The 12071-nt window shown below is 50.7% G+C and overlaps 1 protein-coding gene across 1 annotated transcript in view; it reads left to right on the forward strand.

The window, feature by feature from the left end:
- Positions 1-3287: 3287 nt before the first annotated feature.
- The window catches only part of LOC141489066 (EF-hand domain-containing protein D1-like), a 46899-nt gene continuing 38115 nt past the window's right edge, over positions 3288-12071 (forward strand). Inside the window, exons 1-2 of the mRNA XM_074189685.1 lie at positions 3288-3520; positions 3824-4023. Coding sequence (XP_074045786.1) covers positions 3350-3520; positions 3824-4023 — 371 coding nt within the window. The 5' untranslated portion in view covers positions 3288-3349. The remainder of the gene's footprint in view (positions 3521-3823; positions 4024-12071) is intronic.

The following is a 12071-nucleotide window of genomic DNA, read 5'->3' on the forward strand; positions in this document are numbered from 1 at the left end:
TTTATAAATGACAATTAATAATTCTCCCTATGGTGGTTTTTCGAATTCGTTTTAACTACTGCCTAATTTTTCTCCCAATCGTTGAGCTTCCTAGGGCAAAGACCTTAACTTAGCCTTTGAATATGCCTCCTGGTGCTTAGCAAAAAATCACAACTAACATTTATACTGCCCTTTAAGGCTTGCAAGTATTAGCACAATGTCTGGCAAAATAATCAATGTCTTCTGAAATGCATCACATCCACTGAGAACAACTTTGGGAGGTTTGGTCGCTGCCATCATTCTCATCATTTGACAGATGAAGAAAACAAGGTTCTAAGAGGTGGCCACGATTGGCCAGAGTCAGCCAGTAAGTATCTGAAGTGGACTTCAAACCCAGGTCCTCCTGGCTCCAAGTACAGCAAGATAGCCCCTATGCCACACTGCCTCTCTTCGTGCAAGATACTCAGTAGCGACTGACCCAGTGGAGCTACATTTGCAAGGTCATTTGGGCCTCAACTCTTTCAGCCCAGGGCTGAAGATGATCTTCAGGTGCAACACTTAGCAATCTTTTTTCCCCAGGGTAGGGGATGCTGAGAAAACCTCCCTTAGTCTCTAAGGACTGTCATTGGAGTAAATGAGATCATGGCATAATGGCTTGGGAAATACTTTCAACTCTTGAAGAGATTAAAAAAAAAACCTTTATTGTACATTGTAATTATCATGGTGAGATTCCATTTATGACCAACAGCTTACATTTCTAATTGTTCCCTTAAATGATGGCTTCAGTCTTTTCTAATAAAGGGCTGTTCTAGGCCCATGGATATGTCACCTCATAGATGTAGCATTCCCTCCAGTTTGCAGATATCACCCATGACTGCTTGCCCCTCCTCTACTTGCCTGGCCCACATCTTCCCACAAATCCCCCTGGGGGATCAGCTCAAGGTCCCAGACTAATCTGTTTAGTCCCACAATGAACATAGGAATTGATTGATTGGATTGGGTTGGATTGCCTTTGTCAGGACCAGCAGTTTCATCCATGTGAGGAGTAGACAGCTTGACCAATGGCTGGATAGTCAGAGTTCCCTGGGGATGCTAAGATGTTGTACCCTATGTCAGATAGGAGACTGGAAGCCAGGCTATCCTGATTGCAAGGACAGCCCTGTATCGCTAGCATTTCTGTTTAGAATATGTAGCCATAATAGATTACTGAATTGTAAAAAAAAGGGGGGGATAATTTGCTGCATGTGGGGAAACAAGGGGAAAGATGACATAAATGATGAAGAATGAAGTATTACTAGGAAAATGACTAAGGCATTAAATACAAGCCCAATAGAAAAATGACCACAAAACAAAAGTAATGTGAAACTGTAACTTTGCCAGTAAGAAAACATTTTGTCTTCTCCTTCCATGAGGAGGTGGGGTTCCACTGAACTGAACACACTGAAGATAATAGCAGACGTTTTTCAAATCTTAATCAATTTAGCTGATTTTTCTTCCTTTAAAAAGTGGTTTTTTGGTAAGATGTGGCTTGTTGGAGACTTGTGTAAGGTGTGGTTGGAGGAGAGATAGAAGGAAATTTAAGTAATGTAAAAATAAAATATCAATATATTTACCAAAAAAGAAAGCTAATGCTAAGCAAAAATAAAGAAATAAAATGATAAAGCAAAATAAAAAGAATTCAGAGCCTTGCTTTGCCTAAAAAGCAAAGCTAACAAAAACTACAAGCTGCACCCCCCACCCTACCCAGCCCTCAGGAGGTCATTCCACAGTAGCCTCTCTGGAGGGAGGAGGCAGGCATTCTAAAAGAAAAAGAAGGAGGAAGAAGGAGGAGGAGGAAGAGGAGGAGAGGGAGAGGGAGAAGAAGGAGAAGGAGGAGGAGAAGATGAAGAAGAAAGAAGAAGAATGAAGAAATAGATAATAATGAACAATGACTTGTTCCAGGATCTGTTTTATCTAAACCTCATGGAAAAAGATGAGAATGAGATGGAAAGAAAAAGAAAATAACATTTCTAAGAATGGCAAAGTGATACACACAAACATATATGCTATATGATACATATAGGTAAATATAGGCATCTATGCATGTGCACATATAGCTGTGTCTATATAGGTACACACACATGCATGCAAGCATATGCATACAAACACACACACACACACACACACACATCTATATAAATCTCAGTGAACCCTCACAGGCACACTTACTAGCTAGATGAGGTTCTGAGATAAGGAAATGACTTGCCCAGGGTCACCTAGCTAGTCAGTATTTGCGGCAGTCTTGAACTCAGGTCTTCCACCCTCTTCAGTCTAAGCCCCCCCCCCCCCAGTTCTTCTGGTGTCCAACGGGATTCTAGAATCACGCCGGTATCAAGCAGGTGCCAGACACTGTGCCCTTCTGGGGGGGGGGAGGAAGAACCTCAAAGCAAACCCTTGCCCTCTGGGAGACAAGGCAGTGCTTGGGGAGCTCCGCGAGTGGCAGCTGAGGGCTTCCTCAGCCATGGGGCACAAGCTCCTACGAGGCGCCCCGGAGAGCTGGGAGTCGCACCAAGGTCGAAACCAGCTTCCAGCCTTGAAAGAGAGACCCCGGCAAGGACCCCGTCTAAGACAGAGCCAGGGGAGATGCCAGGGAAGACGCCGGCGCTGGCTGCAGGCAGGGGCCGGGCCTAGGGCCGAGGCTGGGAAGCCGGAGCCCGGAGCTGGAGCGTGCTGGAGAGCAGCAGTCAGGAATGCGGAATGTGAGGGGGAGGATCGGGGGCCTCCAGGGAAGGAGCGCTCCCGGGCCCAGGGAGGGCCGCCTGCGTGCGCCCCACGGGACTGGGCCCCGAGGAGCCTCTGGGCCTCGATTTCCCCATCTGTAAAGGAAGGGTTGGCCTCGCTGGGCCGCCCCAGAGGGCCCCTCCAGGGAAGCCCGGGGAGCGGGGGAGGGCGCCTGGGTGGGGGCGGGGGGGCTTAGGACTCAGGGGCCGACTCCCCGAGACCCCGTTCGGGGTCCCCTTGGCAGTGCCTCGGGGCTGCTCTGCCATCTCCTCCTCCAGCTCATTTTACAGATGCGGAGCTCCCCCCCGCCCCCCGCCGCCTCGGTGTCCCGAGAAGCCCCGGAGAGGCCCCGAGAAAGGAGGGGAGCAAGCAGGCGGCCCGGGGCGGGATTCGAACCCCGGGCCGGGAGCTCTCCGGGGCCCCTCCCAGCCGCCCGCCGCCCCCCTCTCGGGCCCGCCCCCGGCCCGCCCCCGGCCCGCCCCGGCCGCCCTCGTTCCCTTTTCCCGGGGCTCCGAGGCCGGCCCGGAGCAGAGTGGAGAGCCGCAGCCCGGGCCCCGCGCAGCCAGGGCTCCGTGCCGGCGTCCGTCGGGGCCGCCGCGGGGCCGAGGTCATGGCCACCCGGGAGCTGGCCCTGAAGCTGCAGCGGCGGCTGAGGCTGGAGCAGGAGGCCGGGGCCGAGGCGGGGGCCGGGGCGGCCCGGGGCGGCCAGCAGAACGGCTTCGACGGCGGCCCCTGCCGCCCCTGGGAGCCGCCCGCGCGGGGCCCGGCCCGGAGCCGGAGCGCGGGGACCCCCGCGGCCGCCAGGGGGGAGCCCCCGGGGTCCAGCGGGGAGCCCCCCGGCCCCAGAGGGGAGCCCCCGGCCGCCAGCGGCGAGCCCCCGTCCCCCAGCGGGGAGCCCCCCGGCCCCAGAGGGGAGCCCCCGGCCACCAGCGGCGAGCCCCCGTCCCCCAGCGGGGAGCCCCCGTCCCCCAGCGGGGAGCCCCCGGGCCCCAGCGGGGAGCCCCCGTCCCCCAGCGGGGAGCCCCCGTCCCCCAGCGGGGAGCCCCCGTCCCCCAGCGGGGAGCCCCCGTCCCCCAGCGGGGAGCCCCCGGGCCCCAGCGGGGAGCCCCCGGCCAAGGAGCTGACGGCCAACGCGGGCTCGGAGCTGAAGGCTCAGCTCAGCCGGCGCCAGTCCATCCACGAGGGCAAGGCGCGGCCCCGGCCGGTCAAGGTCTTCAAGCCCCACACCGAGTTCCCGGAGTTCAGCCGCCGCCAGATCAAGGACATGGAGAGCCTCTTCCGACGGTGGGTGCCCTCTGCGTGCCCCCTGCCCTGTGCCCTCCGCCCCCCGAGCCCAGGAGCTGCAGCTCTGCAGCACCCCTCCCCTCCCCCGTGCCTCTCCCCCGCAGACCCCCCCCCCCCCGGGGCGCCTCCCGCACTCGGGCCCGCGCGCCAGCTCTGGGACATGGGGGGGGGGCTTCTGTGGGCTGCGACGCTGCCCCCCACCTGCTGCTTCTCCCCTCTTCCTCCTTCCAGCCCCCCCCCCCCCCAGCTGCCCCACTCCCCTGGCCGGCCGCCTGCTCTGCGGTGGGGGTGGGGGCAGCGCCCTGTCCCGGACTGAGCGGCTTCTGTGGGGTCCCCGTGGGGGCTCGGGAGGGGCGGGGCCCTGGGCTGGGGATGGGGGGGAGGTGACTCCCATCCTCCCAGTCCCACCGCTATCCGGATTCCGCCCCTGCCCTTGGCAGCCCCTGGGGGACGCAGAAGCCTGGGGAGGGGCTGTGGGGGCGGTAAGAGAGGCTGGAGGGGCTCACCGGGAGCCGGGCAAAGCTTCTCCGCTGCTGGAAACCAGTGCAGTGATCTGGGCCATTCCTTAATCAGTCTTTCGGTTGACTTCTGAAGGGGCTGCCTCGACTTCCTCTGACCTAGCTAAGAATAACTTTCCCTCCCCCTTTCTTTCTCCTCCTCTCCTCTTCTCCCTCCTTCCCCTTTCTCTCTTTCTCTTCCTCCCTCTCTCCTTTCCCCTCTCCATCTTCTCTTTTCCCTCTCCCTCCCTCTGTTTCCCTCCCCCTCCCTCTGTTTCCCTCTCCCTCCCTCTGTTTCCCTCTCCCTCTCTCTCTATTTCCCTCTCCCCCCTCTGTTTCCCTCTCCCTCTCTCTCTATTTCCCTCTCCCCCCTCTGTTTCCCTCTCCCCCCTCTGTTTCCCTCTCCCCCCTCTGTTTCCCTCCCCCTCCCTCTGTTTCCCTCTCCCTCCCTCTGTTTCCCTCTCCCTCCCTGTTTCCCTCTCCCTCCCTGTTTCCCTCTTCTCTTTTCCCTCTCCCTCCCCCATTTCTCTCCCTTCCTTGCCCTCACTCTTTCTCCCCCCATCTTTCCCTCTTATGTTTCTGCCTTGAGAGGTGCAGGAAAGAACAGCTCTCCCCCAGCCAGAGAAGCCTTCCTTGCCAAGGGGAAAGCTGCCTGTTGGTTTCTTGTTTTGAAAACCTGAAGGGTCAGAGGCAGTAGGAGAATGGATGGAGGGCAAGGTGTGTGGAAAAACCTTCTAGAGACCCAGCTGGTGGATGCCAGACATTCTTGGAAACTCTTTGCCCTGCTCTCCCTGGGTCATTTCGTATGTTTATGTTTGTGGGTCTTGGGGGAGGGCTGCCAGGCCTCTCTAGGCTGCTCTCATTTCTCCCTGCCCCGGCCTAGGACTAGGTGAGGGGGCTGAGGGGGGTGGATGGGGGAATGGGTCGAATGGAGAATCAGCTAACCAAGACAGCGGTAGGGACTGGGCCTTCTTTCCCTTACCAGATCTCAGAACTTGGGCTTTTTGTTCTAGCACGTGGTAGGCCCTTAATCTCTCTGGGTCTCAGTTTCCTCATCTATAGGGTGAGGGGGATAGAATATGGACTAGATGGTCTCTAATCTCATGGATTTAAAGTTGGAAGGGCCCTCGGGATAAGCAGATCCTGACCCCTCATTACTCAGGAGGAAATTGAAAGCTATGACTTGCCCAAAGTCACGCAGCCAGGAGGTGACAAATTCCAGCAGTACATCTGGATCACCTGGATCACACTGCTCCTTTCCACCTTCTGGTAGAAGCCCTTCTGCTCCTCCTTCATCTCTGTGACTTCCTTCTTAGATCAGCCCTTCTCTGTCTTGTGGGCACAGAGCTGTTTGCATTTTGTCCTCCCTTATTAGACTGGGCACTCCCTGGGGGCAGTGACTACTTTTGCCATTCCTTTGATCCCCAGCCATTGCTCAAAGTGCCCAACCATGTGTGGACTTTCTAGCTCTACTCGATTGACTTCATCCTTGTGGGTGTCCCTTCTGGGGATACAAAGCTCCCCTCCAAACCCAGCAGCTCCCAAATGAGCCCCAAGGGAGGACAGTTCAGGCCTGGCAAACCTGAACAGAGGAACAAATTGGTGATACAATGTCTGACCCAAGAACAGTTCAGAGAAGGGAACAAGGGGAGCAAGGGATGAATTCAGACTGGAAAGGTAGTGGGATGGCTTCTGGGGACACCATCACCCTAATTCCTTATCTCTTGTTGGCCAAGCTCCTGGCACTGAATGAACCTCTGCCACCTTAAGTAGGCTGTGGGGCTTGGTTGGGCATGGAGCTTGTTGGGCTTGGGTTTCATTGGTGCAACCTTGGAGACCCCAGGCCCCCAGTTGTCATGCTTTGGGGCATTCAAACAGACAGGCACATTTTTCAGAGCTTGGGAAATGTTTGTTCTCCAAACTTAAACTGAGCCCCACCTAGTTTCTTGGATCAGTCTCTTGGGCACTCTTGGGTGACTGCAAGCAGGCACAGGTGCAGGGCAGAGGGTTTTCTGTGAAGGCAAAGCAGTGAGTTCTGAGTTGACTTCTGCCTCAAGGACCCCCTGAGCCTTATTAGTGAAAATAGAAGCTGGCACTTGGCAAGCCCCCCAGATCAATTTTCGACCTATAGTTCCCACCTGGGCCAATTACACTAATTCACTAGAATAAAGCTAACTGGATAACAAGTCCAGGTGGAAAATGCTGGGCAGTTTGGTGTTCTTTAACTCAGACAAAACACAAGAGTGGTTGTCCTTCAAGATCTCCGAGATCTTGGCATCAAGGAAGTGATGCCATGATATACACATTAAGCATAAACTCAACCGTGTCTGTCTCCTGCTCAGTAAACTGTAGTGACTCCCTATTACCTCCAAGATCAAAGGTAAACTCTGTCGGTTTGCCTTTCAAGTTTCTGCCTTCAACTTTATTACATAACTCTTCAGGACAGCCAAACTGGACTTCCTGATGATCTCCATTTCTCCCCTCCATGCTTTTACCCTCTCGCTGTCTGTCCCTCATGCCTAGAGTGCTATCCCTCTTCTCCCTTGTCCTTTAGAATACCTAGTTTCCTTCCAAACTCCACTCAAACACCTCCTCCTGCAGGAAGACTTTCCTGGTTTCGCCCCTCCCCCAAGATCTCTGCCACAAAATTAACTTCTGAGTGATTTGTTGCCTTGGGCCTTGAGATCTGGGCTGTTTCACTGATGATTTCTGGATTCCTATCACCCAGTAAAGAGTTTGGTATGTAGGACCATTGGTTGGTTTGCTCAATAGACATTTCTTAAGACCAGATTCTGGGGAGGAAATAAAGCTTAGATTTGATCCAACCCATCCCTCTTCTCATGGAACTTTGGGTCTAACCGTCACAGCCAGCCAGGAGCCATATAAAATAAGGCGTGCTATTATATATATTAACAAGTTAACTGAAGAAGATGCTTTATAAGGTCCAGAAGGGAAGGAGGAAAAGGAGCGGGATGGGAAGCAGGAAAGGTTTCCTGTAATGGTCAGCATTCGACTTGAACTTTAAAGATGTTTAGGAAGAAAAACAGAGAGGGCATTCCAGGTTTAGGGACAGCCAAAACCAAAGTGTAAAGTAGGAGGAATTTGGAGGAGAAAGAAGAAAGTGAAGTTAGGAAGGTCAACTAAAGACAACGTGTAGGACCTCGAATGCCAGGTCAAGGGGTTTGAATTTGACTCAGAGGCAATAGGCAGCCAGAGCAGATTTTTGAAGTGGATTGACATGACCAGAATCTGTACGTGAGGATAGTGACAGCGTGAAGCATAGATCAGAAGGGGCAATGGAGAGGAGGGAAGATAGGTTAGCAGGATATGTCAGGTGGTAGCCTTAGATACAGAGAGGAGGGAGGGTACCTGAGAAGGGAAGGTGAAGCTGGCAGGAAGGACAGTCAGTGACTTTCCAGAGGCTATACAGATAGTAGCAGCCTGAAGCTTAAGGTCTCTTTAAGCTTCAGAATTTGGTGGTTTATCTAGGGATTAAATAAAGGTTTATTAGAGAGATCTTGATCGATGGGGTTGGTAAAGGATTTTAAAAAGGGAGGGAAGATTATGGGCCTTCAGTTCTCAGGTAGCCCCCATTCAAGACAGCCCAGTCCATTGCCCTGCCAGTTCATTCTGAATTCAGTTGGGTTGAATGAGTGAATTGGAGATGGGCTAACCCATTGCATCTCCATGGACACCTGTTGTTTTGACTTTAAAACAGTATTAAGAGAATTAAACTGTAAGTCGATCAAGATTCTGATAAACCCTCTGCTCAGAGCCAGTCTCTCTTAGCAGATCAAGATACAAGATAGCATCTACCATGTCCAACATTAGACTCTCCGCTAAAGGGGCAGGAGGTTGGCATATTGTCCCAAGAGATAGCTTCCATCCAGGACCCATGTCACTCTGCAGAGTGTTTAGTCACATTTAACCCAATAAAACTTTCTCAGGCTAACTAGGTGGCACAGGTGGCCCCGGATAGAGCACTGGTCCTGTAGTCAGGAGGACCTAATGGGACCCTGGACAAAGTTACTTAACCTCATTGCCTCCCTTCCCCCTGCCCCCCCCAAAGAATACCAATAAACCTTTCTCCAGGAGGGTTGATTGAGATGACCCCACAACTGAAGCACCTAGGGGTTCAAATTCCAGTTCTGTTCTTCCTGCCTGTGTGACCTTGGGCAAGTCCCTTCTCTCTGTGCCTCAATTTTCTCATCTGCAAAATTAAAGGGAAAGAGTGATCTAACATTTTGTGGCCATGAGCATTGGAGGATTCTAGTGAACTTAAGGTGTTAATCAGTGAGTGATGGAGCAAATTATTCAGGTAATTCATAGTAAATATCAGAACTGGCATCTGAACCTACTTCCTTGATTCCAAATCCAGTATTTTTTCCTCCTGCATGGTCTCAGCCTGGGACGGTGAATAGGATCACTTCTCTACTCCCTACTCCCTGGATTCCAACCTTCCTACCAGGGCCTCCCTGTGGTGGGAGAGTATAGGCTTTCCTGCCTGATTTCCCTTCAGCCGTTAGTTGGAGAGTTGAGTTGGTGTATGAGCAGATATCTAAGGAGGCCATCTGGTCTAATGAATTTATTTTACAGATGAGAACACTGAGGTATTAAATGACTAACCTAGGATCTCCAAGGCAGTAAGAGGCAGAGTTGAAATTTGAACCCAGACCATGGCATCATTTAATACTGGAAGGGACCTTGGATGTCATCTTATCCCACCCCTCTGTTTAACATATCAGGATGATGCAAAAAAAATTTTTTTTAATTAGTATAATGGAAGAGACAGACTAGAATTTGAACCCAAGTCATAGGCTCCATAGATTTAGAACTGGAAGGGAACTTGGAGGCCATTTGGTTCAGCCATTTTACAGATGGGGACACTGAGTCTGGGAGAGGAAGTGATTTGTCCAAAGTCACACAGGTAGTAAATGGTAGAGCTAGGGTACGAACTCAGATCACAATACCAGATCTAAAGCTAGACAGGCGTCCAAGCCTCTCTTTATTTTCTCGATTAGTCAAGCAGGTCTTTGGAGCTTAGGGAATGTGAATTGCATACCAGTAATAAATAGCTGATCCAGGCTTTGAACCTAGGTCCTTCAAATCCAAAAGGGCACTCTTAACTGATGGTAAGTAGATTTTACTTTTAATTAAATATACACACATATATATATTCCCTTCCATAAATATGTGATAAACTTATTACAAACTTTCTTCCTTTATCAACAAAAGGCCTTATGAGATTGTTGACACATCTCAACAAGTAGTTCTCAAGACCCTCTCGAGGGTCTTGTTTGCCTTGCTCTGGGGAACTCCTGAGTCTCCAATTCCAAAAGTGTTGGCGTCTAGACTTATAGATGACAACACAGCCTTCTGCTGCCCTAGTTTGGCTCCTGGCTCGTGACCTCTCCTATTTCTTTTCATCTCTGCCCCAGGTCTTTAGTTCCACTCTAAATAAATCTTTGGATCCTCCCAAAGGCTTGTCCCTGTTACCGTCAGTGTGAGCTCAGTTTGCCAGAGTTTCAATGTGGATGTACTTTTGCGACCAAGCTCAAGAGACAAGTGTGCTGAAGAGTATGACCTGCCCATGGCTTACCTTTGGGGCAGCCTTTGTCCACGGTTCAGGCACATTCACTTCATTCAACAAAAGTCCATTGAGCACCTCTTCCCTGGCCTGGACCAAGGCCCAGCTAAGATAAAGGCTCTACAGTGTAAAGGAAACATAAGGGGCTAAATCTCTCCCTATCTCTGGGTCTCTAACTACAATGGGGCTTAGGTGAGTGCTGGACAGTTCCATTCAGGCAAGAAGACCTGAATCTGAATCTTGCCAAACATCCACTAGCCATGTGACCCCCTCGACCTCAGTTTCCTCATCTGTAACCTCAGCTGGACCCAAGAACTTTCTAAATCTAAATCTCTTCCTGTGTGACTTGGGGTAAACCTAAGCCTCTCTATACCTCAGTTTTCTCATGTATAAAGGAGGGTTTGGATTAGATGACTTCTAAGGGGTAGCAATTGGACAAGGGTCAACTCAAGGCTGTGGGAACTTTGGAGAAGGAGGCAATGGAAGGATATTAAATGAGGCCATTGAGGCAGATCAGGGAGTCTTAGCCTGGGGTCCCAGAAGAGATTTCAGGGACCTGTGGATTTGAATGGGGGAAAATGACTTATTTTTACCATCTTCTTCCCTTCCAATGATAACTTTTTTAAAAAATAAAAACATTATTCTGGGAAGGGTTCTCTCCCTACAGAGGCTTCACTGACCTGCTAAAAGGGAAGACTGTAACACAAATTTGGGAACCCAAGATTAGATACTGTCCATGATCCCCAAATTTGGGGCTGTTCTTAAGAACTTCCTGATGAGAAAACTGAATACAGCTTGTAGCTCCTCTGTAATTTAGGATCTTAAACAGTGGCCTGGGGTCCACCCTGAGAAGGGATTGATTTAGACAGGCTCGGAGGACTATCTCTCCTCCTCCATCAATAATTACTCTGTCCATATTTATAGAGCTTTCTGACAATAGTTCATATTTACCCACAGCTTTAAGATTTGCAAAGAACTTTTTGTAATTTATTTAAGGCAATATGGTTAAGTGACTTTCCCAAGGTCACACAGCTAGGCAATTATTAAGTATCTGAGGTCAGATTTGAACTCAGGTCCTCCTGACTCCAGGTGCTCTATCCACTTAGCCGCCCCCCCCCCCCAGCTTATAAATATTAACTCATTCTCCTTACAACCTCTCTGGGAGGTAGGAGCCATCAATCATTGTTCCCATTTTACAGATGAGGACAATTGTCAACAGATAAGAAATCAGATGAGCCTGAGAGTGATCTGCTCAGACTCACAGAGCAAGGAAATGTCTGAGCTGAATTTGAATTCAGGTCTTGCTGACTTTGTGTCATGCTGCACAGTATGCTCAGTACATGTGATTGAATTTTTGCATGTATCTATACAGGGTGGGTTTAAACTCAGCCTATATACATATTTGGGTGTGTAAATACATGGGATGTGTTTAAGCTTTAAGAGCTTTTGATTGGGGGCAATCAGATACATAGTGGCCCTGGAGTCAGGAGTACCTGGGTTCAAATCTGGCCTCAGACACTTAATAATTGCCTGGCTGTGTGACCTTGGGCAAGTCACTTAACCCCATTGCTTTAAAAAAATTTTAAAGAAGATGCAACTGAGGTAGTTTTGCCATGAAACTTTTCCTAATGTCCCCAACTTTTGATTCACTGTGTCGAATCTAAGATTAATTTCATTGGATCTTCACAACAGTTCTGGGAGCCAGATACTGTGTTTGACTTGTAAAGCAGCCAAGGCAGGCAGAGATGAAGTGACTTGACTGTGATCATGTAACAAGGAGAAAGCATCAGAGACAGAATCTGAACTTGGAGCAGCTCTCTTTATCTGCTCAGTCACCTTGCCTTTCTCAAATCTGAATCCACCCTCTGGCGGTTCCCCTGGCTGTTATTAGCGTTTTTAATCTTCTCTACCATCACTATTGTTATTGTTTTTATCATGGCAGTGAAGGGCAGAACTGCCAGACT

The sequence above is a fragment of the Macrotis lagotis genome, chromosome 5 (assembly GCF_037893015.1).
Source record: "Macrotis lagotis isolate mMagLag1 chromosome 5, bilby.v1.9.chrom.fasta, whole genome shotgun sequence".
Classification (NCBI taxonomy): domain Eukaryota; kingdom Metazoa; phylum Chordata; class Mammalia; order Peramelemorphia; family Peramelidae; genus Macrotis; species Macrotis lagotis.